The 27,008-nt window shown below is 45.5% G+C and overlaps 1 protein-coding gene across 3 annotated transcripts in view; it reads left to right on the top strand.

Moving 5' to 3' along the window:
* The window catches only part of ASAP2 (ArfGAP with SH3 domain, ankyrin repeat and PH domain 2), a 216,069-nt gene that overhangs the window by 171,532 nt on the left and 17,529 nt on the right, over positions 1-27,008 (top strand). For all 3 annotated transcript variants that reach the window (XM_060187002.1, XM_060187003.1, XM_060187001.1), the window contains 6 exons: positions 7,870-7,964; positions 17,856-18,045; positions 19,838-19,923; positions 22,397-22,512; positions 24,652-24,719; positions 26,448-26,561. In XM_060187002.1, coding sequence (XP_060042985.1) covers positions 7,870-7,964; positions 17,856-18,045; positions 19,838-19,923; positions 22,397-22,512; positions 24,652-24,719; positions 26,448-26,561 — 669 coding nt within the window. The remainder of the gene's footprint in view (positions 1-7,869; positions 7,965-17,855; positions 18,046-19,837; positions 19,924-22,396; positions 22,513-24,651; positions 24,720-26,447; positions 26,562-27,008) is intronic.

The following is a 27,008-nucleotide window of genomic DNA, read 5'->3' as shown; positions in this document are numbered from 1 at the left end:
TAGGGTATTAGTGCCTTCTGATCAATTCCTCATCGTGAGTCAAGTGAATAAAGTGACTTTATGAAATAGGATTTGAGTCAAGACTGTTAACGTCATTTTCCCACAAAGTGAAAGAAAAGGTTTAGGACCTTTTAGAGCACATATTACTGACCTAGACCTGTGGTTTTCTTTCTCCACTTCCTTCTCATGAGGTTGCTAACTAGCTGCCACCTCTAAAGGAAGCCAGGTGTGAACAGTCAGATCTGAAGGAAACTGCTGGGGAAGAAAGCCCTCAGGCTAAGAACTGACTTGCTTCACTGAGGGTTAACTGAGAAATGTAGGAGCAGCTACCAGGTACTGAGCAGCTCCTGTATTCCAGGCTTTGTCCCTGGTGCTTGACCACATCCTTTCTGACCCAGTTGAGAACCACATGTTAATGAAGTCAGGAAGGTGAGGTCATTTGCTCATGGAACCAAACTAGGACCAGGATATATGCTTCAGAGTCCGTGTTCGGTTCTTTGTGAGAATCACAACTTTGAATAAGTACTAGCCACAAATCCTATTAGGAAAAAAAACATGAAGAGCAAAACACACACATACCACACTATCATTTATATGTACACTACTTACTAAGAAAACTCTAGAAGACTTTAAGTTTCAGATTAACACACACACACAAAAAAAAAAAAACACCATATATTTTCCTTTATGCACTCCAGTATATATACTTATTGTTCTCCATTCTTTGAATACTAGAATTTGGAGATTAGGTTGGGGGAGATAGCATATGGTTATACAAAAAGACTCTCATTCCTGAGGTTCTGAGCTCCCAGGTTCAGTCACCTGTACCACCATAAACCAGAGCTGAGCAGTGCTCTGGTTAAAAAAAAAGTAATAATAATTTGGAGATTACATCATTACTTCACTGTGCCTACTAGGGTCAAGTCCCTTCACTGCCTTGGGCCCATACCCATATGTAAGTTGGAGTGTGCCATGCTCTCAAAACCTTCCACCCTTCTGGGATCTGAGATGGTGCCATAAATCACAAATCTGGAAGAGACAGACATAGTATTCCATTTGACTGAAAGAAGCTGAACTGCTTGAGATTGTTCACATGTGTGATCCCAGCACCTAACCTGCCTCTGTCTCCCCAGCCCAGTCACAGGCAGGAGCCGCCAATGGGTCCCCCCTCATGTAGGTGAGGCAGAGACTGAGCTGCCCGTGGTGTGCTCTGCTGGACTCCAGCATCAGGGAAGTTATCGCACACTTTCCCAATCCTCTCTTTGAGGTGTATAACAATAGAAAAAAATCTCCTGGTAATTAACGTCTTTCCACTTGGGGACATGCAAACGGTGCGTGAGGTGTCCCACAGCTTCAGCAAACTCTAAATGACATCTACATAAAACTTAAGAGCTCTTTCTGCCCAGTGGGCTCTGCACTGATAAATTCCCTTAATGTGCCACCCTGGCCCTGCCCTCCTGGTGCCTCTGCAGTGAGGACTCGCACACACATAATGGCTGCTGTACGTGGCGAGTAGCCATCTTGACTAGACGACTGACCTGCCCTATACGTAGAACCATCATTTGAACCCAAATCTTGGTTTCCTGCTCAGAGCTCTCCCCACTGTGTGAGAGCCACCTCTTTGCTGGCATACAGCTTGTGAGTCCCTTTCAGTTGGAGCACAAGTTTCCATGGGCCTCAGGAGGCCGGGATGTTTGTGAGAATGCTCTTCTGTTGTCGTTATGCCGCTGCTTACTTCTACGTTTTTTGGTTTTTGTTTACTTGTTTTTCTCACCAGGCTTCTCCTTGGGGCTCTGTATCTACACAGCTCCACTCTTCGTAGATGTCATTATGTTTCCTTTTTCTTCCTCTTTCATAGAGTGTGAAAGACAGGGAATGGGAGCGGGGAAGGGCAGGGGGTCAGGCAGTCATCCACCCAGTTGAGCACACATATTATCATGCCCGAGGACTGGGGTTTAAACCCCCCACGCCCCATCTGCAGAGGGGCACTGCTGTGAAGCAGATCGGCAGGTGTCTATTTTTCTGTCTCCTTCTCTGTCTCCCCCTCTCTTCTCAGTATCTCTCTTTTCTCTCCAATAAAAAAAAAAATGGGACTGGGGAGACAGCATAATGGTTATGCAAAAAGACTCTCATGCCTGAGACTCCAAAGTCCCAGGTTCAATCCCCTGCACCACCATAAGCCAGAGCTGAGCTCTGGTAAAAAAAAAAAAAAAAAAAACTTTCATGCCTGTGGCTCTAAGGTCCCATAAGCCAGAGCTGAGTGAGTGAGCAGTGCTCTGATATCTCTCTCTCCTCATCTCTCCATCTCTCTTTAATTAAAAATAACATAAATTTTTAAAAAAGAAAGAAAAAGGGGCATTGGAAGCAGTGGATTTATAGTGCACTACAAATGGCAATAGAGAGAAAGAAAAAGATAGAAATAAGGAAGGAAGGAAGGAAAGAGGAAAAGGAGAAGGGGGAGTGGAAGACCTGCACCACTGCTTCTGAAGCCTCCCCCACAGCAGATGGAGACCAGGGGGCTTGAACCCAGGTCCTTCAGCATGGTGTGCACTCTGCTGGGTGAGCCACCACCCATTCCCTTCTACTTATCCCTGGCTTTATGGATTTCTTCAGGCATTGGATTTTGTCCATCTGCACTAAAGGCAAACCACTTTATTGACTTGTTTCCTTTTTTGTTTTGTTTTAATGTTTATTTATGTGTTTATTTACTTCCTTTCGTTGCCCTTTTTTTTAATTGTTGTAGTTATTTTGTTATTGATGTCATTGTTGTTGGGTAGAACAGAGAGAAATGGAGAGAGGACGGGAAGACAGAGAGGGTGAGAGAAAGACAGACACCTGCAGACCTGCTTCACTGCCTGTGAAGCGACTCCCCTGCAGGTGGGGAGCCGGGGGCTCGAACCGGGATCCTTACACGTGTCCTTGCGCTTTGCGCCATGTGCGCTTAATCCGCTGCACTACTGCTGGACTCCCAGCTTGTTTTTTTTTTTTTCCTCAGTTTTTTGTTTTAATATTTATTTTATTTATTTATTCCCTTTTGTTGCCCTTGTTGTTTTATTGTTGTAGTTATTGTTGTTGTTGTCATTGTTGGATAGGACAGAGAGAAATGGAGAGAGGAGGGGAAGACAGAGAGGAAGAGAGAAAGATAGACACCTGCAGACCTGCTTCACCACCTGTGAAGCGACTCCCCTGCAGGTGGGGAGCCGGGGTTCGAACCGGGATCCTTATGCTGGTCCTTGTGCTTTGCGCCACCTGCGCTTAACCCGCTGCGCTACAGCCCGACTCCCCCAGTTTGTTTCTTAATAGCCATTCAATAAATTATCAGAGGTCCCCATGGATGTGGAGAGTGGCCATCTCCAGTCTCATGTAATTAGTTTTCACTTCCGTTCCAACATGGTACATTTCCCTTTTTAATTTACTTCTGTCCTGTTAGACAGAACTGTCTTCAAACAGGAGTCTGTATCCCATGCCCAGCACCCCTAAGGCCTCGGTGTGCAATTGTCAACTAAATCAAGGCTGAGCTTGGCCTGTGAATGATGCAGGAATTAGACATGTCTGATCCTCCCAGACCTGCTCTGGCTGTGTCTACCTCCTCCTGCCCTCAGAGTCTTGGGAATGGTGCTCAGGACGTGAAGGGCTCAGCCTTTCCACTTCCTTAGTTCCTACTGCCTAATCCTCGGACGCCATTTATTCTTCTTTCTTTTTTATGTTTTATTAGGGCAATAATGATCTGCAAGACAGTTGCTGTCAAATAGTTTCTTGTCCTTCTGTGCTAGATGTCTGCACACCAGTCCTCCTCTGCCATTGTGCACTATGTCAGAGTTCATAGCTCCATGTTTTCTTTTAAGTTTTAAGTTAGCGTTTTATCTGTTTATTGAACAGTGACAAAGAGAAATTAGAGGGAGTCGGGCTGTAGCACAACGGGTTAAGCGCAGGTGGCGCTAAGCTCAAGGACCTGTGTCAGGATCCCAGTTCGAGCCCCCGGCTCCCCACCTGCAGGCAGGTCCCTTCACAGGCGGTGAAGCAGGTCTGCAGGTGTCTTTCTCTCCCCCTCTTCTGTCTTCCCCTCCTCTCTCCATTTCTCTCTGTCCTATCCAACAACAACAACATCAATAATAACTACAACAATAAAACAACAAGGGCAACAAAAGGGAATAAATAAATAAAATAAAATATAAAAAAGAGAGAAATCAGGGTTAAGAGACAGTGAGAGAAAGAGAGACATCTGTAGCTGTGTTTCACCACTAGTGAGGCTTCCCCACTGCAGGTTTGAACCCAGGTCCTTGCACACTGTAACATGTGCTTTCTACCAAGTGCACCACTGCCTGGCCCCCCAAGCCCATTTTCTTGACATGATCTTTTCAGCCTCCATCTGCAAATGCTTTGCTTCGTTTCATGGCTCCAGAGGGGTGCTCTGCAAGCTGAAATAGTCATGGAACTTGGCAAAACTGTGAGGTGACACATTTCTCTGTGTTTCTTGAGTGTGACGCATGGGCCTGCCTGGTGGCTCCCCAGACCAGCTGTCACCTAATAAACCAGCCAAGTCCAAGCAGAAGGGAAGCAGCTTTCCGATTCCTGGGGAATTCTCCTCCTCACACCCCACTCTCCATCTGCTTGTTACAGACTGGGAGATTTCAGTGCCATGACATTCTGTCACTCACCTTCTGAAAATGTTTGTGCTTGACTAGAGGACAGTGTTCACACTGTCATGAAAGACAGGCCATTAATTAGATCCTGCCTGGCTCTAAACAGGAGCCCTAATACCAAGTTTCAGTCCTGGATCTGACATCAGATGCCCAAGAAATCCTTTGCATAAACAATGGCATTTGTCACTTGACATAGTTGCCACCCTGTCCGTCAGCCTCATCTCTGGGGAAGCTACAACAAGAAAGCATGGGGTTCTATCACCTGGTGGTGACTTGAGGCCACTAGGCCAGCTTGGAGTCCCAAAAAGGGGTTGGTGGGGCTGGGTCTTGGAACCCCCATTAGAGTACTCAAGTTGTAATATGCAGAGACCTCTGTTCAAACTTCATCCCCCACCTTCTTCACCAGAACACTGTTCAATTTATGGTAGTACAAGGGATTGAACCTGAGACTTTGGAGCGTCAGACATGAGAATCTGCTTGCATAACCATTATGCTATCTACTCCTAACCTTCTTCCTCCCTCCCTGTATCTCTCTCTCTCTCTTTCTCTTATCCCTTCCCTCCCTTTCTCCCTCATATATCTCTGTCTTTCATCCTATATTTAGGATGTAGCGCAGCAGGTTAAGCGCACGTGGTGCAAAGGATCCCAGTTCGAGATAATAACTACAGTAATAACTACAACAACAATTAAAAAAACAACAAGGGCAACAGAAGGAAAAATAAATATAAAAAAATAATAAATAAGGTTAAGCACACGTGGCGCAAAGCGCAAGGGCCAGTGTAAGTATCCCAGTTCGAGCCCCCGGCTCCCCACCTGCAGGAGGTCGCTTGGAAAGCGGTGAAGCAGGTCTGCAGGTATCTATCTTTCTCTCCTCCTCTGTCTTCCCTTCCTCTCTCCATTTCTCTCTGTACTATCCGACAACAGCAACCGCTATGACAACAATAACAACTACAACAAGCACAACAACAAGGACAACAAAATGGGAAAAATAGCCTCCAGGAGCACTGGGTTTGTAGTGCAGACACCAAGCCCCAGCAGTAACCCTGGAGGCAAAAATAAATAAATAAAATAAAAGTGGCTGCCAAAAATGGTAGAGTCTGTAGGGACAGAGCCCCACCAATTGCCCTGGTGATCAAACAAAAAAAAATGATTAGGAAGGTTCATCACCAGTTATTGGGCTCTCCTGTGGGTTTCTTTTGAACTGAACCTCCCACACAACTTGCTCACTGTCTCTTGCTTCCTACCACATATTGTCAATGGAATCAAGGTGGAGATTAGTGTCTCTGAATGATTCAGAACTTAAATACCTTTGATCCTCCCCACATTGCCCTTTAGATGACCCTTCAGTTAGGTGACCCTGGAATGAGAGGAGCTGTTAAGGATATCACATAGGCCTGTTCACAGAAATATCAGAGCTGAGAAAGTAGTGCCCTTGGGCTTCTCTCTCTCTCCTTCCTTCACTACCCCCACCCCTTCCTTCTCTTTCTCAAGTGACACTCTCTCACATGTAACAAAATAAATCTTTGAAAAATATATTGGAAGCATCACTATCGCATCATTTCCAACATGGAAATGAAAAATATCTGCTCTCTTCACAACACTGTGCTCTGCTTCCTTTCCTGGTCTTCTTAGTTTCAGTACACATTTAAGAATCTGAGCTGGAAGCTGATGTTTGTCAGGTGCTGGCATAAGGTGAATAATCCCAGCTCTTGAAGGAGCTCTTTCCCAGTGCTTCTGTGTCTGCTCCGTGCAGTGCCAATGCCAGGCTGTCAGGGTGGCTTGCCGCACACACGCCATGACATTTATCTTAGCATCTGCTGCAGTCAGCGTGTGCCTGCTACTCAGCGCGCGCTCATTAAAATGTGTTCATTTAATTGGTGACAAATCAGAAATTCAAGTGGCCAACAAGGACCTTCTATTTGGAACTTAGTTCATTGTGGTTTTAGTGCTTCTGTATATTGGCTGCTTTCACCTGAAACTCCCATTTTATCTTGTGTACAATCCAGTGAGGTTGGGGTCGTCTCCATCTTCCTGATGGAAAATTCAAGCTCAAGTAAATTGATCACAGAACCAGTACATAGAACCTTGATTTGTGCTGGGGTGACAAAATAATGATTCTACAAATGACTTTCATGCCTTAGGTTCTGTGGTCCCTGAATCCATTTCCCAACACCACCAAAAGCCAGAGCTGAGCTGTTGGGTAGTATGCCAGCTCCCCCTGGCTTCTGCTTAACCAAGCACCGGTATGCCTGTATGGGACTGGTTTGATCCCACTCAAAGCTGCGGTCTATTTACATAAATCACTTTTATATTTACATAAAGCACCACCCTCCCTCCAGGGCATTGGTTCAGTGGTAGAATTCTTGCCTGCTCCGCCCCCTCTCCTTGTCACACCCTGATTTTCACCAGTCACTTTTCTCTCCACCCTCTCTATGTCACATCCTGTTCACACCCTACTTGGGAAGTATATATAAAGACAACATTGTTCGTTTTAGTTTTAGTTTAGCCTAGCTCGGCTTAGATTGTGCTGCGTTCTGTATGAATAAAGAGATACTGCCTACAGCTCAACCATGAGTCCTGGGTCGTCTGTCTCCCGTCAATGAAGCTCAGCCCGACACTGAGCAGTGCTCTGGTCTTTCTCTCTGAATCTCGGTCGAAATCTCCTAGCTGCCATCCCTGCCCCCCCCCCCCAGCTCTGGATTATGCTAGCACAGAGGATTTAACTTCTCTCTCATAGTCTAAGGCTTAAGAGTTTGTTTGCATAACCATTATACTATCTCCTTTACCGTTCCACCCCAAATAAAATAAATAATTTTTCTCAAGAATGTATGATTTGAACCCAAGTCTTGGTTTCCTAGCTCTGCTCCCTCTCTACCATGGGTCACCTCCTCACTGGCATAAAGCTTGTGAGGTCCCTTTTACTTGGAGCACAGGCTGAGGAGATGTGAAATCTCACATTGAACTAAATTTCTACTTCTCCCTGCCTATCTCTGTCCTTGATCCAGGGGACAGTTATGAGAATGCTCCCCTGTCATGGCTGTGCTACTGCTTAGTTCTAATTTTATGGGCACCTGTGTGCTTTGGGTTTTGTCCATCTTCATTAAAGGTGAACCATTTTATTGGCATATTTCTTAGTGGCCATTAAATAAATCAGATGTATGAGTACCGTACAGCAGTAGGATGCATTAATAATTGAGTGCCCTGAAATAGACTTTTGTTTTTGCAGCTTGCCAAGAATATTGGGAATGCAGGCTTTAATGAAATTATGGAGTGCTGCCTTCCAGCTGAGGGCTCGGTCAAACCCAACCCAGGCAGCGACATGTAAGTATGGGACCAGCTATTCTCATTTTCTTTATGGCACAGGCTGGTCTTGAACCCAAAGCCTGGAAGCCAGAAGGTTAGCAAATTTTGTTGCTTCAACATTAATTGTAGTTTCTTTCGGTCAGCCTAAGCTTTCTCTCTCTCTCATCACTTTCATCTTTTTGGGTATCCAAGTAGAATTTTGGCGTGACTGTTTTTCTTTGGAAGAGACCACAGTAAAGGAGCTTGATTTCTGTGTGTGTAGAGGAAATGTGATGTTGTCGCCCTCTGCTGGTAGTGTGTAGATACTCCCTCACCACTGTCTCTGCCCTTGACTGTTGTGTAGTCACTCTCCCATCTTACTTTACTCTTTGCATAAATTCTGGACCATTGAGAGGGCTGGTTGTCATAGGAACACAGCATTCTTTTCCTCCCAGTGTCCTTGCAAATCCAGAGTGTGTTGTTTCCTTAAAAGAAAAAAAAAAACTCTTTTTGGTTTGTTTTACCATTTTTGTTTCACTGTTGATACAGGCTTGATTGAGAAGCCTTTGTGCCTCATCATGCATCCAGCTGGCCTGTGGAAGCAGAGCTGGCAACAGGGGATTTCTGCCAAGCGTATAAACAAAGCATAAATCACCCAGATCACACAGGCCTTTGAGAGAGAGGTGGCTGGGTCACCAGCTGTTCCAGGCAGCGCCTGTCCCTCCACTGGTCGACATTGGTGCTGAGTAGTAGGGGAGTCTTATCTGCCTGCAGGGCTTTCGGGGAGAGTTCAGGTGTGTTCAGCTGCAAGGGCATGATGCAGAGGGAGCCCATTAAGGGGGAGGAGTGTTGGGGACAGTCCCTAGGCCTGGTGAAAGATATAGGACTTGCATTTGAGGAAGTGAGTCTGGATCAAAATGCTCTGGCAGGAGAAGGGGAAACTGATAAATATATGGTCAGAGAATGTTCTCAATAGAAATTTCTCTGTGCATCCCCTTGGAAGAATTTTGAGATAGTATTGATAGCATGGGTCTTCCTAGAGGATATTAGATGATGAACAATGAGAAGTGTTGTTTTGTATTTTATAATTTATTTGTTGGATAGATACAGACAGAAATTGATAGGGAGGAGAGAGAGAGAGAGGAAGAGAGAAAAAAGAGACATTTGCAATACTGCTTCACCACTCAAGAAGCTTTTCCCATGCAGGTGGGGACCACGGGCTTTGAACCTGGGTCCTTGCACATTGTTACGCATGCATTCAACCAGGTGTGTCACTGCCCAGCCCTGAGCATTGGTTTTAAGGGCAGTTTGAGAGAGGATCAGGAATGCTTAACATGTTTGGGCTCTGAGTTTGATCCCTGACAACAATAGCAACGAAAACGGAAGAGGGCTTGACAGATCTGTGGTAGCATTCAGACCTTTTGTTTAAAACAAGGGGGAGGGGGGAATATATATCTTGAAGCCAGTTTGTTGGGGGTGTAAGCTTTGGGAAGCTGAGGTTGCAGGATCTGGTCTTTTGCCTTCCAGTGAGGCAATTTAATACAGTCAGGACACTCAGACAACCTAAAGAAAGAACAGGCTTCGTGTCTGTTGCCACACTGTCAAGTGTCAGGTGTCTTGGGTAAGCATTTAGTTGGTGTTGGATTAGAGTCAGTTTAAGTTTGAATTTGGTTGCACGTGTTTGTGGTGTAGTCTTTCCTTAAGATGGGATAAAGTGTAGCTTTTAGATACCAGGTGAACAAACTCAATAGCCACTCTGGGTAAAGTCTATATTTCAAATAGATTCTTATCCAGGTTTGCAGAGGCAGAGTGAAACAAAGACTTTTTTTTTTTTTTTTATGAGATAGGCACAGACAGAAAGACCAGATCACTGCTTAGCTCTGGTTTATGGTGGTGCTAGGTCTTGAACCTGGTACCTTGGAGTTTCAGGCATGAACATGTTTTTGCATCACCATTATGCTGTCTCCCCATTTTAGTGGGACATAGACTTTCTAGTTGTTGGCTGATTGTGGGGACCTGGGCAGGTGGTGGTAGTGGTGGCTTTTTCTTCTTATTTATTTTTCTCTTTCCTTTTCCTTCTTGATTTTTTTTTTTTTTTTTTTACAGAAATTGAGAGGGGCGGGGAGAGTGGGACCCGAAACACTGTTTCGCCACTTATTAAGCTTCCCCTGCCCAGTGCTTAGTGAGATGAGGAGTAGAGGTTTGAACCTGGGTCCTTGAGCATGGTAATGCGTGTGTTCAACCACGTATACTGCCACCCAAGCCCTGGGTAGGTTACTTTACTTTTCAGAGGAGTGCTTTTCCTCCCATCTCAGACATCACTCCCCACATCAGCTCTCACGACATAGTGATTGATGAGGTAAGAGCTGTTGCAATTAGTTAACAGCTGTGCTTGCTTGCTTCTATGCATGGGGGCAAAAGAGTGTCACACTGATTCCCAGAGCTAAAATTGTCAACCTGTGGTGTTAAGTGTTTCATTAGGAGAGAATGAACTCTTCCTAGGCTGACTTGAAGAGCCTGATAGCAATAGAGACTCCATGACCTGCCATTCCACATCTGCTTGGCATTGGCTCTTTTTGCTTGTTCACCTCATGGTGAAGGTACCAGAGCCTTGAAATGCTCTGGTATTGTACTGGATAATTTTTACCAAAGCTTATGATCAATAACTATCAAAGGAATACTTTATAAAAAGCAGAGGATCTGCTTATTCTGGGGCTAGAAGACTCTTAGAAAGGAATGCTGGGAGTCGGGCTGTAGTACAGCGGGCTAAGCGCAGGTGGCGCAAAGCACAAAGACCGGCATAAGGATCCCGGTTCGAACCCTGGCTCCCCATCTGCAGGGGAGTTGCTTCACAGGCGGTGAAGCAGGTCTGCAGGTGTCTATCTTTCTCTCCTCCTCTCTGTCTTCCCCTCCCTCTCTCCATTTCTCTCTGTCCTATCCAACAACAACAATAACAATAATAACTACAACAATAAAACAACAAGGGCAACAAAAGGGAAAAAATAAATAAAATAAATATAAAAAAATTAAAAAAAAAAAAAAAAAGAAAGGGGAGTCGGGCGGTAGCACAGCAGGTTAAGCACACGTGGCACAAAGCGCAAGGACCTGCATGAGGATCCTGGTTCGAGCCCCCGGCTCCCCACCTGCAGGGGAGTCGCTTCACAGGAGGTGAAGCAGGTCTGCAGGTGTCTGTCTTTCTCTCCCCCTCTCTGTCTCCCCCTCCTCTCTCCATTTCTCTCCTATACAACAATGACGACAATAGTAACTACAAGAACAATGAGAAGCAAGGGCATCAAAAGGGAAAATAAATAAATAAATAAAAATTTTAAAAAAAAAAAAAAAAGAAAGGAATGCTTTCTGCTTATGACATTTCAGAATGAAGACTCTATCTGCACTGAGGACTCATCCAACTTTGACACTAATACAAGGAGATGTACTCTATTGCCTTTCCTTTCTTTTTCTGCCCTTTAAAACATTTCATCTCGGGAGTCAGGCGGTAGCACAGTGGGTTAAGCGCAGGTGGAGCAAAGCTCAAGGACCGGTGTAAGGATCCCGGTTCGATCCCCCAGCAGCCCACCTGCAGGGGAGTCACTTCACAGGTGGTAGAGCAGGTCTGCAGGTGTATATCTTTCTCTCTCCCTCTCTGTCTTCCTCTCCTCTCCATTTCTCTCTCCTATCCAATGACGACGACATCAGTAACAACTACAACAATAAACAAGGGCAACAAAAGGGAATAAATAAATAAATGTTAAAAAAAACATTTCATCACGCTTTTTGTTATACCTGGGCATTTATTTTTCTTTTTTTATATAATTTTTATTTATAAAATGGAAACACCAACAAGACCACAGGATAAGAGGGGTACAGTTCCACACAATTCCCACCACCAGAACTCCATATCCCATCCCCTCCCAGAGTAGCTTTCCTATTCTTTGTTCCTTTGAGTATGGACCCAGGGACATTGTGGGATGCATATGGTGGAAGGTCTATCTTCTGTAATTGTATCCCTGCTTAACATGGGCGTTGACAGGTCAATCCATACTCCCAGCCTGTCTCTTTCTTTCCCTAGTGGGGTAGGGATCTGGGGAAGCAGGGCTTCAGGACACATTGGTGGGGTCGTCTGCCCAGGGAAGTCTGGTTGGCATCATGATAGTATCTGGAACCTGGTGGCTGAGAAAAGATTTAAAATATAATGCAGATCAAATTGTTGACTAATCATGAACCTAAAGGCTGGAATATTGCAGATGAAGATTTGGAATCTCCATTTTGGAAAAAGCTCATAGGTCTATTTTAGGTATATTCCATAGGGCCCACGACTTTACTAGTTTTTGCCTGAGCCTGACATCTGATATGCAGATGGACCCAAGTTATTATCTGGGGAGATAATGTCATGGCTGAGAAAAGGGCTAGAAAGCTGGATAAGGGAAGAGAGTAGCTCCCAAATATGGAAAAAGTGTATAAATACTGTTGTCTGTAAACCCTAGCAGTTTGATCTGGGGCCCATATTATCTGGGGCCTGTGTAACCTCTACATCCATGTAGGTCTGAGCTTGCATTCTCTGTTAATGAGTAGGAACGTTCCAGGTTGCACCAGTTTCAGGGCCCATCTTCCTCAGGTGGTAGGTATGTTATCTAACCTCCCTTTGGAGAATGGAACAGTCTCTACCATTGTTGAGCCACATTGAAGGCAAGGTCCTATGGGGGCCCACAGAGGGACCCATTATGTTGTTCCTGATGGAGATGACCTATGACAGTGAAGAGAAGGATCTGTTAGAGCTCTAGGCCCATCATGTCTGTGTGGGAATCCCAGGACTCCCTGACTAGGGTCCCAGCTGATGGGGTGGCCTGATAGTGACTAAAGAGTCATCGTTAAAGTATGCCAGTCTCTTGCCCTTATTCAGCTTTTGTAGTCCTTACTTTTTCTGACAAGGTTAGCTTTGGAGTGATTGAAGGAAGTGTAATAGGTATGTGAGGAGGGTATTAAGGTCTAAGTAGAAACTGTTTCATTAGGTATTTTATGGTGTCTTTTTAGGTCTTTCTACTTGCTTGCTACATTTATTGACTCTATGTTTATTTTTCTAATAAGCTGCTCTTTACTTAATTTTGTATTTTCCACTATAGTACTGTTGCTTGTGTTCAGACATAGTTGAGTTGTTGTAAAAGTCATGATGTATTTTTCTATACAAAAAGGAGTCATGACTTTTCCAACAACCTAGCACATACATAACGAATGAACAAGTCAAAGATAAAGTCCCAGCTCTGAGACTACATACACTAATATTTTACTTTTAGATGAAAAGAAAAAGAAACGTACTGTCTCTGACTTTATCTCAGAACAACACTCCATCTGCAGACAAATCTGTTGAACAGAAAGCCCAAGACCCTGTAGTGGTCCATGAATTCCCAGATGCTTTTTAGAGGTTCTGTGAGATGTAAATAGACAGGAGGGGGCAGCAGTCAGATTTGTATCTGCTTCTAGGGGCCAGGCTGCTTCTCTTCAATGACCTAGGACCTTCCTCCTCCTCCTCCTCCTCCTCCTCCTCCTCCTCCTCCTCCTCCTCTTACTCTTCCTTCTCTTCCTTTTTCTTTCCCTCCCCTCTCCCCACCTCTTTTCTTGTTTTTTGGCATCACTGGGGACTTACGTACACATGCATGATTTCACAACTCTGGACTGACTTTTTTACTCAGAGAGACAGACAGAGAGAAAAACCACAGCACTGGCTCTTCCCCTTTGCCACTGTAGTGCTCACGAGGGATGGTGGGGCCGTGCATGTGGCAAGGTGAGCGCTTCCTCGGGTCCCTGCTCCATGCCCTTGTCCTTCTATAGGCCTTTCGAAAATTAGGAGCCCCTCCTCGGAGCCTGGTGGTGGCTCACCTGGTAGAGCACACATGTTACAACGCTCAGTGACCCAGGTTATAATCCCCTGGCTCCCACCTGCAGGGAGGGGGAGAGAAGGGTTTTTTTTTGCCTTCAGGGTTATTGCTAGGGCTCGGTGCCTGCACTACGAATCCACTGCTCCTAGAGGCTATTTTTTTCCCTTTTATTGCCCTTGTTTATCGTTGTTGTTATTGTTATTGTAATGTTGTTGGATAGGACAGAGAGAAATTGAGAGAGGAGGGGAAGACAGAGAGGGGTAGAAATGGATAAACACCTTACAAACCTGCTTCACCACTTGTGAAGCAACTCCCCTGCAGGTGGGGAGCCGGGGGCTCAAACCGGGATCCTTACGCATCTTGCCGTTACTTCTAATGTTCCTCTGTAGGTTTTTCTTCCTTCATCCATCTCTTTGAAAATGTACCATTCCCTAAGTTCTGTCCTTACCCTTCTTTCTCATGTTAAATTTTCTCCTTGACTGCTAGCATGGGTCCTCTTGATATCTACTGCTACCTGTAAGTAAATGACTTACAAAACTAAGACTTCTCTCACACCATGCGCACTTAACCCACTATGCTACCGCCCAACCCCCAGGAAGTTTCTTAAGTGCTGCAGGTGTCTCTGCTTCTCTTGATCTCTCTGTTTCTCTGTGCCTCATCGTCTTTCAAAAAGAAACTCTACAGTGTGAGGCAGAACGTGTGAAAAGCCCATGAACACAGTCTGTGTTTTAGGAAGAGCACTCAGGTGGAAGAGGTGATCAGTGAGGCAGTCAGTGCTCACTCAGCCTGCGAGCCCAGAGTATTGGCTTGTGGGGCATGATAGCTGAACCAATCCCACAGCAAAGCAGGCACCGCCACTCAGAGGAGGTGGCTGCCAGGACCAGTGGAGTTGTGCAAGCACCAATCCCCAACAGTAGCCCTAGTGGCAAAATGAAATAAGACAAAATTAAATATAGAAATCCTTCCTAAGATTATGCCAAATTTATTCCTGTATTATGTTCTCTGTTTCTCCCCCAAAAGCCTAGTAAGCTTCTAAAAAGAAAGAGGAAGCAGGGCAGATAGCATGATGATTAGGCTAAAAGACTTTCATGCCTGAGACAACAAAAGCCCCAGGTTCAAGCTCTCAGTCTCCTACAGGAGGAAAGCTTTACAGGCAGTGGAGCAGTGCTGCAGGTGTCTCTCTTCCTCTCTCCCTACTTTCCTCTTCCCTATCAACTTCTCTATCACTGTTCAAATAAATAAGTATTTACAAAATAAAATAAAAAGTGATCTTCAGCCAGTCAATCAGCCAGGGATGCAGGAAGGATGGAAGGAGAGGATCAACCCCCCATGGTTTATCTAGTTCATCCTTTCTTTAAAAAGTGAAGTGCAGTGGTCCGGGAAGTGGCACAGAGGCTAAATCATTGGACCGTCAAGCACGGGGTCCTGAGTTCGATCCCCAGCAGCACATGTGCCAGAGTGATGGCTGGTTCTTTCTCTCTCCTCCTACCTTTCTCATAAATAAATATTTTAAATAAAAAAAAAAAAGTGAAGTGCAGTAACATTTCGAAAAGTTAGACTGGGAAGGTTGAACTAAAAGGAGGGGTCTGAATTCCCTGGGGGCTGGTGGCTAGAGATAATGCACTATCACTCAGACTCAAGGTCATCTAGACTCGAGGGCACATGGCCAGATTCAAACAGGCTTCCCTGCTTCCTGTTTGGGTGACTTCAGCCAAGCTACTTAACCACCCTGGCTCCATGAGCCTTCTGATCATGACAGCTCCAGTTGTTCAGTGAGAGAGGACTAAGTGAGATAGCCCTTAGCACAGCGTTCCAAAGAAGCCAGCTAGCAGACTTGTTTGGGTGACTTCAGCCTGTTTGGGTGACTTCAGCCAAGCTACTTAACCACCCTGGCTCCATGAGCCTTCTGATCATGACAGCTCCAGTTGTTCAGTGAGAGAGGACTAAGTGAGATAGCCCTTAGCACAGCGTTCCAAAGAAGCCAGCTAGCAGAGGTACAAGCATGTGCAATCTGGCCACCTCCTCTGAGTGGCGGTGCCTGCTTTGCTGTGGGATCAGTTCAGTTATCATGCCCCACAAGTCAATACTCCAGGCTCACAGGCTGAGAGAGCACTGACTGCCTCACTGAACATCTCTTCCACCTGAGTGTTCTTCCTAAAATGCAGGCTGTGCTCATGGGCTTTTCACACGTAGCAGCTCAGAACTGTAGAGTTCCTGTGGGTATAAACGGTCACTGGGGACCTTGGGACTTGAACCTGGATCTTTGTGCAGGGTAATATGTGCACTCTTCTAGATGCATCAACACCTGGCCCTAAAATTAAATTTTTATATTTTAGTGAAATTTGGTTTTCCCAAAACAGAGCTGACCGATTGATTGAGACACAGCAGAGAGAAGTCTTTTTTAAATTAGTTTTACTGTAATGAGGTTCACATGCCCCACCATTTTCTCACTTAAGTCAGTGACTTAAATTCAGTGGCTGATAGTATATTTACAGTCGTCCGTCCACTGCAGTCAGTTTTAGAGTATTTTCATCACCTCAGAAAGCAATCCCATCCCTTTAATATTTATTTATTCCCTTTTGTTGCCCTTGTTGTTTTATTGTTGTAGTTATTATTATTGTTGTTATTGATGTTGGATAGAACAGAGAGAAATGGAGAAAGGAGGGGAAAATGGGGGGGAGAAAGATAGACACCTGCAGACCTGCTTCACCGCCTGTGAAGCGACTCCCCTACAGGTGGGGAGCCAGGGACTTGAACTGGGATCCTTGCGCTTTGCACCACCTGCTGTTAACCCACTGCGCTACCACCCAACTCCCATGTGGGACCTTTCGTGATTAACTTCTCTCATTCAGTACAGTGTTTTCCAGGGTCATTCATATTGTAGCCCATATCACTGGTTCATTCATTAAGTGTTGAACTTTGGGTTCTTTTTTGCTTCAGTGAATTTTCTTGATTGACAGACTAATCTACATTATTTACTGTGTCAAAAAAAATCTGTTTTTATTCTGTTGTTTTATTGTCCTGTTGTTGAGGTTCTTGGTATAAAGTACCGAAGGAGTAGGAGACAGATACCTGCAGCACTGCTTCTCCACTTGTGAAGCTTCCCTGCAGCAGTTAGAGGCTAGGGACTTAAACCTGGGTCTTCATGCGCTGTAATGTATGCACTTTGCCAGATGCACCGCTGCCTGACCCCTTACTCTCCATCCTTTTGCTTTCCAAGGCCTTTAGGACCTAAGGTAGTCACCTCCTATACTTCTGGGTTCCACGAGGATGTGTCCTTTACATTTACATTATGAGAAAACTTGAGGGCAAAGAAATGCAGTGCCTGTCCAAGGGCGAAGCATCAGTCTGTGGTGGGGTGAAAGTTGAACCCTTACATGTTTAATCCCCTCAGAGTTGCTTCTGTTCTTGGAAAGGTAGACTCTTACCAAAACGCTATAAGAAGGGTGAAAAATAGTCTGTGCAGGATACTGACAGCTCATTTTGGTTTACTGGATGTCTTATGAGAGCTTTAGGTTGTTGCGTTTGTTTGTTTTTGCCAGATAGTGCTTACCAAGAAAGAAATGTAATCTCTACCCTTCACTGGCTCTCCAGAATCTCTGAACTGAGTCTTGATGCCTCTGGTGTTGAAAAATTACAGAATTTCAAGTATGTCTCTCAAGTGCTCAGACATCACAGTGGGCAGTGCAGCAGGAGTCGTGTAGACTCTCTCCACACAGCAAGGGCTTCTTTTTTCTTTCTCCCTTAAATGGGGGTGGAGATAGGAGTTTTGAAGAAGTCACTGCACCACATGGGAGCACCATGGACAGCACCAAGGGAACTCCTTGGATGATGAAGGAGTACTTTGGTGTTTCTCCTTCCTCTTTCCCACTCTCTCGGCAGACAAATATAAAATACAAATTGAGCTCAGGGAGACAGCTCACATTGAAACACACATGCCAGACCCTGGGTTTGTACCTTGGCACAGCATTTTTTTTTTAAGTTGCTACTTCTAAGTGGACATTACTTTATTTGGATAGAGGCCCTTAACTCACAAGGCAATTATGTTTGATTTCAGGAATGCAAGAAAGGACTACATCACTGCCAAGTACATCGAGAGGAAATATGCAAGGAAAAAGCATGCAGATAACTCAGCCAAACTTCACAGCCTTTGTGAGACCGTCAAAACAAGAGATATTTTCGGATTACTCCAAGCATATGCTGATGGTGTGGATCTTACAGAAAAAATCCCCCTGGCCAATGGACATGTAAGAAATGAGGCTTGCTACTGGGGGTGGGGGGGACAGGAAGGAAGGAAAGTGACTAGGCTGGGTAGTGACACACCTGGTAGAGTAGATGGTTTATAATAGTCAGGGACCTAGGTTTAAGCCCCTTATCCCCACCTGCTGGAGCAAAGCTAAGTGAAGCAGTGATGCAGATGTGTCTCTCTCTTCCTGTGTCTGTCTCCTCCTTCCCTCTTGATTTATCTGTCTCCATCTACATCTATATATACTTTTTTTAAAAAAGTGATAATAATGTGCATTCAGAAATGCTGACAAAATCATATATTTCTTTGGAAGAAGATAGCACTGAGCCCTGTAAGAAGAGATTGGTGGATTATTCTTTAGCCTGAAATGTAAAGCCCATCCTCTGAGGGAAGGGAAAAGCCGCCTTCATAGAGGTCCCAGCACCTGAAAGACACCTGTCTTAATGAGTGGGGCTAGTGCCTTCTGCAGCAGCTTCCCAAGGCTACTGTCCTGGAAAGGACAAAATGATGGACTTCTGCTCCCCCATGCCTCCTTCTGGGGGAAACTGGAGTAGGTGAGATATCCCTCAACCCCTTTCTTAAGAGGATAGGATCCCACTGTTAGAATCAGGTCTGCAGTAAACCGTCAGTGTGACAGGTCAGCATGTGTTCTGATTCTCTCCTCTGGGTACACACTCACTCCTTAGAAGCCTCCTTTCCCATCATATAAAGACACAGAAAAACCGGGGCTGAGCGTATCTGTGGAACCTTGATTTTTGGTGCTGGAGACTGAGAAAGAGAGAGAACTTAAGCCAAGGCTGAACTGTTAGAGGACAGAGAATGAGCCTAGACTGGCCAAGCAGTAGCACAGGTAGAATAGAGACCTCCCTCTACCCTACACTCCCTGCTCATGGTTCTTCCCTCAGCCTCTTACCAGCCTTCCTCCCTGACAGAATCCTGAGTGACTCTCCTCCACTTGCCAGAACTTACTTCCAGAAAGGCTGTGGTAGTCACACAGCCCTTATTATAAATTGAAGACACGGCCAGGGAGGTGATGGCTGCATGTATCCGTGTGGAATGAACAATGTTGCCCTAGCTTTGAAAAACATATTTATGGGAGTCGGACAGTAGCGCAGCGGGTTAAGCGCATGTGTCGCAAAGCGCAAGGACCGGCTTAAGGATCCCGGTTCGAGCCCCCGGTCCCCGGCCCCCCACCTGCAGGGAAGTCACTTCACAAGCAGTGAAACAGGTCTGCAGGTGTGTTATCTTTCTCTCCCCCTCTCTGTCTTCCCCTCCTCTCTCCATTTCTCTCTGTCCTATCCAACAACAACGACATCAATAATGACTACAACAATAAAAAACAAGGGCAACAAAAGGGAATAAATAAATACTGAAGAAAGAGAGAGAGAAAAACAATTTTAAAAAACATTTATACCTATTTAGGAAGCAGATATGAGAAAATGGGGTATAGCAAGCCTGGAGAGCCTTCCTGGAATCTGGCAGCACCTTGAGTGTGATGCAGGGATGGGAACACAAGTTTGAGAGTGCTTAAAGATGAAACTGCGCGCCTCCTCCGCCACTACCACCACCAATTTCTCATTTATTTCCCATGAAATGAGAAGATCTAGGGCCAGTCTGTAAACCGCAGATTCCCAAGGCGAGGGATTTGCTATGGGGACTAAAAGATCTTAGTGAGGGGTGTTTTGAAGAAAAGGATAAGAGGCTTTCAGAAGAGAGATACATGCTTTCACTTGTGTTGGACCCAGAATTGAATGCTTCCGTCACACTCTGGAATGTCCCTGTTTGGTTTTCAGGAGCCAGATGAAACGGCCCTCCATCTTGCCGTCAGATCTGTGGACCGTACTTCCCTTCACATCGTGGACTTTTTAGTTCAGAACAGGTGGGAGTTCTGAAATTGGGGGAAAGGGGGCTGGAGTTTGTTTCTTGGTGTTTATGAGGAGAGGGTGTGGTGCTGCCTCATTGCGTTGTGTGCCCAAGATGCAGGAATTTCCCAGGTCCAAACTTGAATTACTGGATAAGATAAGAAAAGTGCTCCAGATAAGGGCATTCTGGCACAACCCTAAACAGCCCTGAAAAGTTTCAGTCTGCAAATAGTGACCCTTGTGGTACTTGCAAAATCCAGCTTCAACATACAACTATTTTTTTAAAAAATTGTAAATATTTATTTATTCCCTTTTGTTGCCCTTGTTACTTTATTGTTGTAGTTATTGATATCGTTGTTGTTGGATAGGACAGAGAGAAATGGAGAGAGGAGGGGGAAACACAGAGGGGGAAAGAAAGATAGACACCTGCAGACCTGCTTCACCGCTTGTTAAGCAACTCCCCTGCAGGTGGGGAGCCAGGGGCTCGAACCAGGATCCTTATGCCAGTCCTTGTGCTTTGCGCCACCTGTGCTTAACACAATTATTATTTTTTTAAGATTTACTTATAAGAGAACCAAAGTATCATTCTGGCACATGTGATGCCATAGATAAAACTCACAGCATCATGCTTGAGAGCCCAGTGCTTTATCTAGCCACCTCCCAGGCCTCTGCATGTGTCATTTATCTCAGGTACCACTGCCCATTGTTGGGTACATTTCCCATCATTTGTATGTATCATCTGCCTGGCAGTTGAAGACCAAACTTGAAAACCTATCCAGATGTATCTTGACTCATTCATCCTGGTTTGGAGGTGGGAGTACTAGAGAAGATGTTGGTTAAAAGTCACTGGAACACTCCCAAGTAGAATGGAACATTTCATAATTCCAAAGCAAGAAGCTATTTTGCATTCCTGTCTTTCCCTATTATTTATTCCTAAGATAAGGGTAAAAAAACAACCAGAGGAGAGGAGCTTAGGGTAGGGGGAGGCATCCCCTCCTTTCCCGGGGTTGGGGAGTCAGCTGTATTTCACGGTGGAAGCCTCTCAGATGGTCCCTGCTCTTTGATGGAGCTGAGCCTGAGTATTTACCCAGTTGCCATAATGCAGCTGGGGCTTTGTGAACATTTACTAAGACCCCTGAATGACACTCCCCTTCCTTTGGTGAGATTCTCATGGGTGGAGGGAGCAGTAGAAGCAGAGTTCTGGCATCTTCCAAAAAATTCTGCTGTCCTCCTCCTTCAAATGGTAGATGGGGAGCTGCAGTTTTAAGGCTGCCCCCACCAGTGGGTTCAGTGGCTTTGCCACATCTGAAGAGCACCAGCACCTATTTCTCAGAGTGAGCTAGTTTTGCTTTATGCTGAAAGAGCACGAAAGTCTCCCCACACCTCTCTCAGGTCATGGCATTTACCACACTACATGGTACATGGGAGCAATTGGTGAACTGAAGGCTGGTTACAAGAATTCTGTCAACCAGTGAATGGAAGAGGTTTTTTTAATGGAAGAGAGAGAGAGACTAGAGCACTGCTCATCTCTGACTTATGGTGGTGCTGGGGATTGAGCCTGGGACCTCACAGCCTTAGACACAAAAATCTTTCTGCGGGAATCAGGTGGTAGCGCAGCAGGTTAAGTGCATGTGGCACAGAGTGCAAGGACTGGTGTAAGGATCCCAGTACGAGCCCCTGGCTCCCCACCTGCAGAGGGGTCGCTTCACAAGCGGTGAAACAGGTCTGCAGGTGTCTATCTTTCTCTCCCCCTCTCTGTCTTCCCTTCCTCTCTCCAATTTCTCTCTGTCCTATTCAACAACAACGACATCAACAACAGTAATAACTACAACAATAAAACAACAAGGGCAACAAAAGGGAATAACTTAAAAATATGTTTAAAAAATCTTTTTTGCATAACCATTATGGTGTCTTCCCAGCCCAATTTGCCTTCTTTCTTTCTTTCTTTTTCTTATTTATTTATTTTGATATGGAAAGACTTTGTATGATATGCTTGGATAAAGAATTTAAAAAAGAAGGGGGGAAGCCAAGATAATCTTGTGTTTTTACCCTGTCTTAAAGGGTAATTCAAGGTATTTCAGGGAAGCAAGTTCAAATGAGCCTTGAGATGCTGGATTTTGGAAAGGTGGCTTTCCTCCTTTGGTGTAAACACATCGAGAAGGGAAAAAGTTTGTCCTGTGCTTCTGTGGGACAGGCTGGGGACTCATGCTGGCTTCCTGCAGCCAGGCTGGACACAGTATTGGGTGAGAAAGATGGTCCCTTGGCAGCAGCACAGGTGTCTGGCTCCCCTTGACTTTCTCTCCTTCCTCATGTGTTCCCTGCTGACTCTGAGCCAAGGCCTCCTCATCCCAGCTCGCAGAAGGACTGAGATGAAACTTCTGCTCACTGACTACCTCCCCTGTCCACACACAGCCCTGGCCACCTCGCTCCCTTGTCCTCTGCTCTGTGACTCACTCTCCTTCCTCTTTCTCTGCTCCTGTCCTCTGACAGTGGGAACCTGGATAAACAGACAGGAAAAGGCAGCACGGCCCTGCACTACTGCTGCCTGACTGACAACACCGAGTGCCTGAAGCTCCTGCTGCGGGGGAAGGCTTCCATCGAGATAGGTGAGAGGGGGAGTCTCAGCCAGCCCTGCGGCCTCTCGCCTGTCTGCAGCTCCTACACTGCTTTTGGAAACAGTCCAGACACTGGTCTCCTGAACAAACTGAGAAGTGAGATTGGCCTTCTAAAGAGAAAGGACCTTACTGTGTATGTCTGCAAGGTGGCTGTGGTGTCATCTTTATCAGCAGTGGTCCTCTAGCTGCTAGGTAGATTGTTGGTCATTCGCAGCCATTTGGGTGGTTTATAAGAGGCAGAGGACAGGCCCTGCAGCTGGGCATGAATGCTCTGGTGATTTTTGACAAGGAGATCTTTTCTTTCAATTATGAGCCCTGAGCCTTTACATGCCCACCTAAGGTCAGGCCTAACACTCTGCTGGCTCTGTTGGGGGTTATTCTAGTGGGAGAGGCTGTTCAGTGCCCACCTCCTTTTATTAGCAAGGAGCCTCCTGGCCTCCACCCCTCCTTCTATAGCTGTGGAACCTGGCCGCCTGGCACCCGGCTTGATACACTCTACTCCGATTATGACAGAGGAGGAGGGGAGTGGGACTCAAACCTGGGTTCTTACACATGGTAATGTGTGCATTTAACCGGGTGCACCACCACCAGGCCTCCTTGATTGAGACTTTTTTAAAAGTGAGTACACAATTTCAGATTTGCAGACTGCTTAGTAAGAAGTGTAAGGTCTATTATTTTCATTTTTATTTGTGATTAATACTGGTTTCTAAAACTGTGAAATTACAGGCTATAACTCCATACTGTACCCACCATCAGAGTTCTTTGCCACGGCCCCCCAGTGATAATCACAATAGTTCTCACAACGTTAGAGACTGTCTGCTTACTTCTGTTGTTTTATTTAGTTTTTATTTATAAAATGGAAATATTGACAAGACCATAGGATAAGAGGGGTACAATTCCACATAGTTCCCACCACCAGAATTCCATATCCCATCCCCTCCCTTGATAGCTTTCCTATCTTTATCCCTCAGGGAGTATGGACCCAGGGGTGCAGAAGGTGGAAGGTCTGGCTTCTGTAATTGCTTTCCCACTGAACATGGGCATTGACGGATCTATCCATACTCCTAGCCTGTCTCTCTCTTTCCCTTGTTAATTTATTTTTTAACAAGTTTATGTTTTTCGGTTCTAGATTCCACATATGACTGAAATGATCCAGTAATTGTCTTTCTCCTCTTTACTTATTTGGCTAAGGATAGTCACCTTCATTTCTACTTCCATCCATTTTGTTCCAAAGGACACAATATGATCTTTTTTGGTTGCAGAATAGTATTCTATGAAGTATATATCCCATTTTTTTAAAAATACTTATTTACTTATTTATTCCCTTTTGTTGCCCTAGTTGTTTTATTGTTGTAGTCATTGTTGGATAGGACAGAGAGAAAGAGAGAGAGGCGGGGAAGACAGAGAGAGGGAGAGAAAGATAGATACCTGCAGACCTGCTTCACGACTTGTGAAGCGACCCCTCTGCAGGTGGGGAGCTGAGGGCTTGAACCAGGATCCTTACTCCAGTTCTTGTGCTTTGCACCACCTGTGCTTAACCCTTAACCCGCTGTACTACCACCCGACCCCCTTTTTTTCTTTCTTTCTTTTTTACCAGAGCACTGCTCAGCTCTGTATTATGGTGATGTGGGGGTATTGAACCTGGAACCTTGACTTCTCAGGCTTGAGAATCAGTTTGCATAACCATTATGCTGTCTCCCCCACCCTGTATCCCCTAACTTCTTCTTTATCCAGTCATCTGCTGATGGGCCTTCAAGTTACTTCTACTCTTTGGCTGTTTTGAGTAATGTAGCTATAAACAGAGGGGTGCATATGTCCAGGATATATAGAGTTCATGACGGTAGATGACTGGAGTAGGATTATCAGTGCCTTCTTCATCAGCGTAGTATTTAGATAATGGTTTTCATTAGTTGGCTGCCTGAAACCTTGTCTTCTAAAACTCTCAATGATGTTCTCAGTTTGGTAAAATCCTAGTAACATATTCAGCCCAGATCGTAGGTCCAACCCTGGACTTCAATACGCACATCCAGCTTCACTTAATGCTGGTTCACGATGGCTTTTGAAATCGCCTGTAGATATTAGGCCGTACTTGTTTCTGCCATAATGCCTCCTTCCATCGTCTACCTTTAGCTAACGAATCTGGAGAGACACCGCTGGACATCGCCAAGCGCCTCAGGCACGAGCACTGTGAGGAGCTGGTGAGTCTCCACATGGCCCTCATGGGGTGGGGGTACCCTCCTGGGACATCGAGGCCTTCCCTCTTTGACGAGGGTTTCCATGAGTCCCTTTGTGTGGGTTCTGAACATGCTCTGATTCTCTCTCTCTCTCCCCCATTATTAATTAAGGAAAAGCTATTGTGGGGGCCAGGTGGTGGCACACCTGATGGAGTGCACATGGAGTTACAATACACAAGGACCCATGTTCAAGCCCCCGGACCCCACCTGCAGGAGGAAAGCTTCACGAGTGGTGAAGCAGTGCTGCAGTGTCTCTTTGTCTGTCTGTCTCTCTATCTGTCTCACCCTTTCTCTCAATCTCTGGCTGTCTCTCTCCAATAAATAAAGATAATAAAAAAAAAATTTTTAAGCTGTTGTGGGCAACAACAACAATAATAACCACAACAAGGCTACAACAACAAGGGCAACAAAAGGGGAAAAAAGAATGGCCTCCAGGAGCTGTGGATTCATGGTGCAGGCACTGAGCCCCAACAATAACCTTGGAGACACACACACAAAAAAAGCTATTATGGGGAGTCAGGCACTAGCGCAGCGGGTCAAGCGCACGTGGCGCAAAGCGCAAGGGCTGGCTTAAGGATCCCGGTTCCTTCACAGGCAGTGAAGCAGGTCTGCAGGTGTCTTATCTTTCTCTCCCCCTCTCTATCTTCCCCTCCTCTCTCCATTTCTCTCTGTCCTATCAATGACATCAGTAATAACAATAACTACAACAACAATAAAAAACAAGGGCAACAAAAGGGAAAATAAATAAATATTTTTTAAAAGCTATTATGTTCTAAGTGGTCTAAGTACTTCCTGTCCACTAACTTAGTTGCTCTCTATAGCTTCCTCATGCATGGTTTCTACCATTTTCCTCATTTTTGCAGATCACACACAGCTGCCATTTGACTGCAGGGAAGCTTAAGTCCTAGTATCCTCAGACACCTATTGTAGCTAATAAATTAGATTCTGCCCTGTGCATCTAGAATGGAGCTTGCTAGTTACTTCCCTTGAAAGAAGTGAGGAAATGGTCACTTCTATCATTTTCTTTAGGGCTCAGTTGTCTCTTAACTGGTCAAGAAAAACTGGCTTAACATTCTCTCTTCACTTTGTCCCAGGTGCAGTTAACTGTCAGCACCTACAAGCTGATGTTCATCTCTTAGATCTCAAGGATCCCTTGTTTGCATACAGCACTTTACAAGTTGCAAAGCACTTCATGGCAGTTACCATGTTTAGGGGTCAGGCGGCGGCTGACCTAGTAGAGCACGCATGATAATTACAGTGCATAAGGACCAGGGTTCAAGCTCCCAGTCCCCACCTGCAGGGGGAAATAACCTTGAGTGGTGAAGCAGCTCTGCAGGTGTTTCCACTTCTCTGTTTCTCCCTCTCTCTGTCCATCGCTTTCTCTGTCTTAGCGTCTATCCAAAAAGGAGGGTGGGTAGCACAGTGATTGGTGGGGTTGTTGTGTAGGCAAATAAGAAAGAGTTATAGGTTTGGTTTCAATGCAAATTAGGATGGGGAGAAGGGCTCAGGTGGAGACCTAGACCTTTAACTAAGCTGGCCTGGTGCTGGAGAGCACCACCTCTCTGTCTCCCAGACATTGCTCCCCCTACTCCATGCCCCCCCCTCCCCTGTCTTGTGCATATCTTAGTGGATGTTCCCTTCCCACAACTGACGGTTTGAGCAGCATCTCCAGTGGTCTTTTGTTCTTCTCAGCTGACCCAGGCCTTATCCGGGAGGTTTAATTCTCATGTTCATGTCGAATATGAATGGCGATTGCTCCATGAAGACCTGGATGAAAGCGATGACGATGTGGATGAGAAACTGCAGGTCTGTGTTGAGCTGGGAAGCCTTTAGAATGTGGTGATTGGGAGTCGGGCGGTAGCGCAGTGGGTTAAGCGCAGGTGGTGCAAAGTGCAAGGACCAGTAGAAGGATCCCAATTCGAGCCCCCAGCTCCCCACCTGCAGGGGAGTCGCTTCACAAGCAGTGAAGCAAGTCTTGCAGGTGTCTACCTTTCTCTCCCCTCTGTCTTCCCCCTCCTCTTTCCATTTTCTCTTTGTCCTATCCAATGACATCAATAACAACAATAATAACTACAACAATAAAACAACAAGGGCAACAAAAGGGAATAAAAAAATAAATATTTAGAATGCAGTGATCAGCCAGCTTCGCTCAGAGCCGTGTGGGTCCCGCACCTGTGATCAGGGGCAGAAAGCTAGTTTGTAGAAGAGGAAACAAGGCTTAATTTTCCTTCCATCCCAGATGTTTGGTCTCAC

The sequence above is a fragment of the Erinaceus europaeus genome, chromosome 3, assembly GCF_950295315.1.
Source record: "Erinaceus europaeus chromosome 3, mEriEur2.1, whole genome shotgun sequence".
Classification (NCBI taxonomy): domain Eukaryota; kingdom Metazoa; phylum Chordata; class Mammalia; order Eulipotyphla; family Erinaceidae; genus Erinaceus; species Erinaceus europaeus.
The sequence above is the reverse complement of the archived record's forward strand: the minus strand, read 5'-3'. Positions and strand labels throughout refer to the sequence as shown.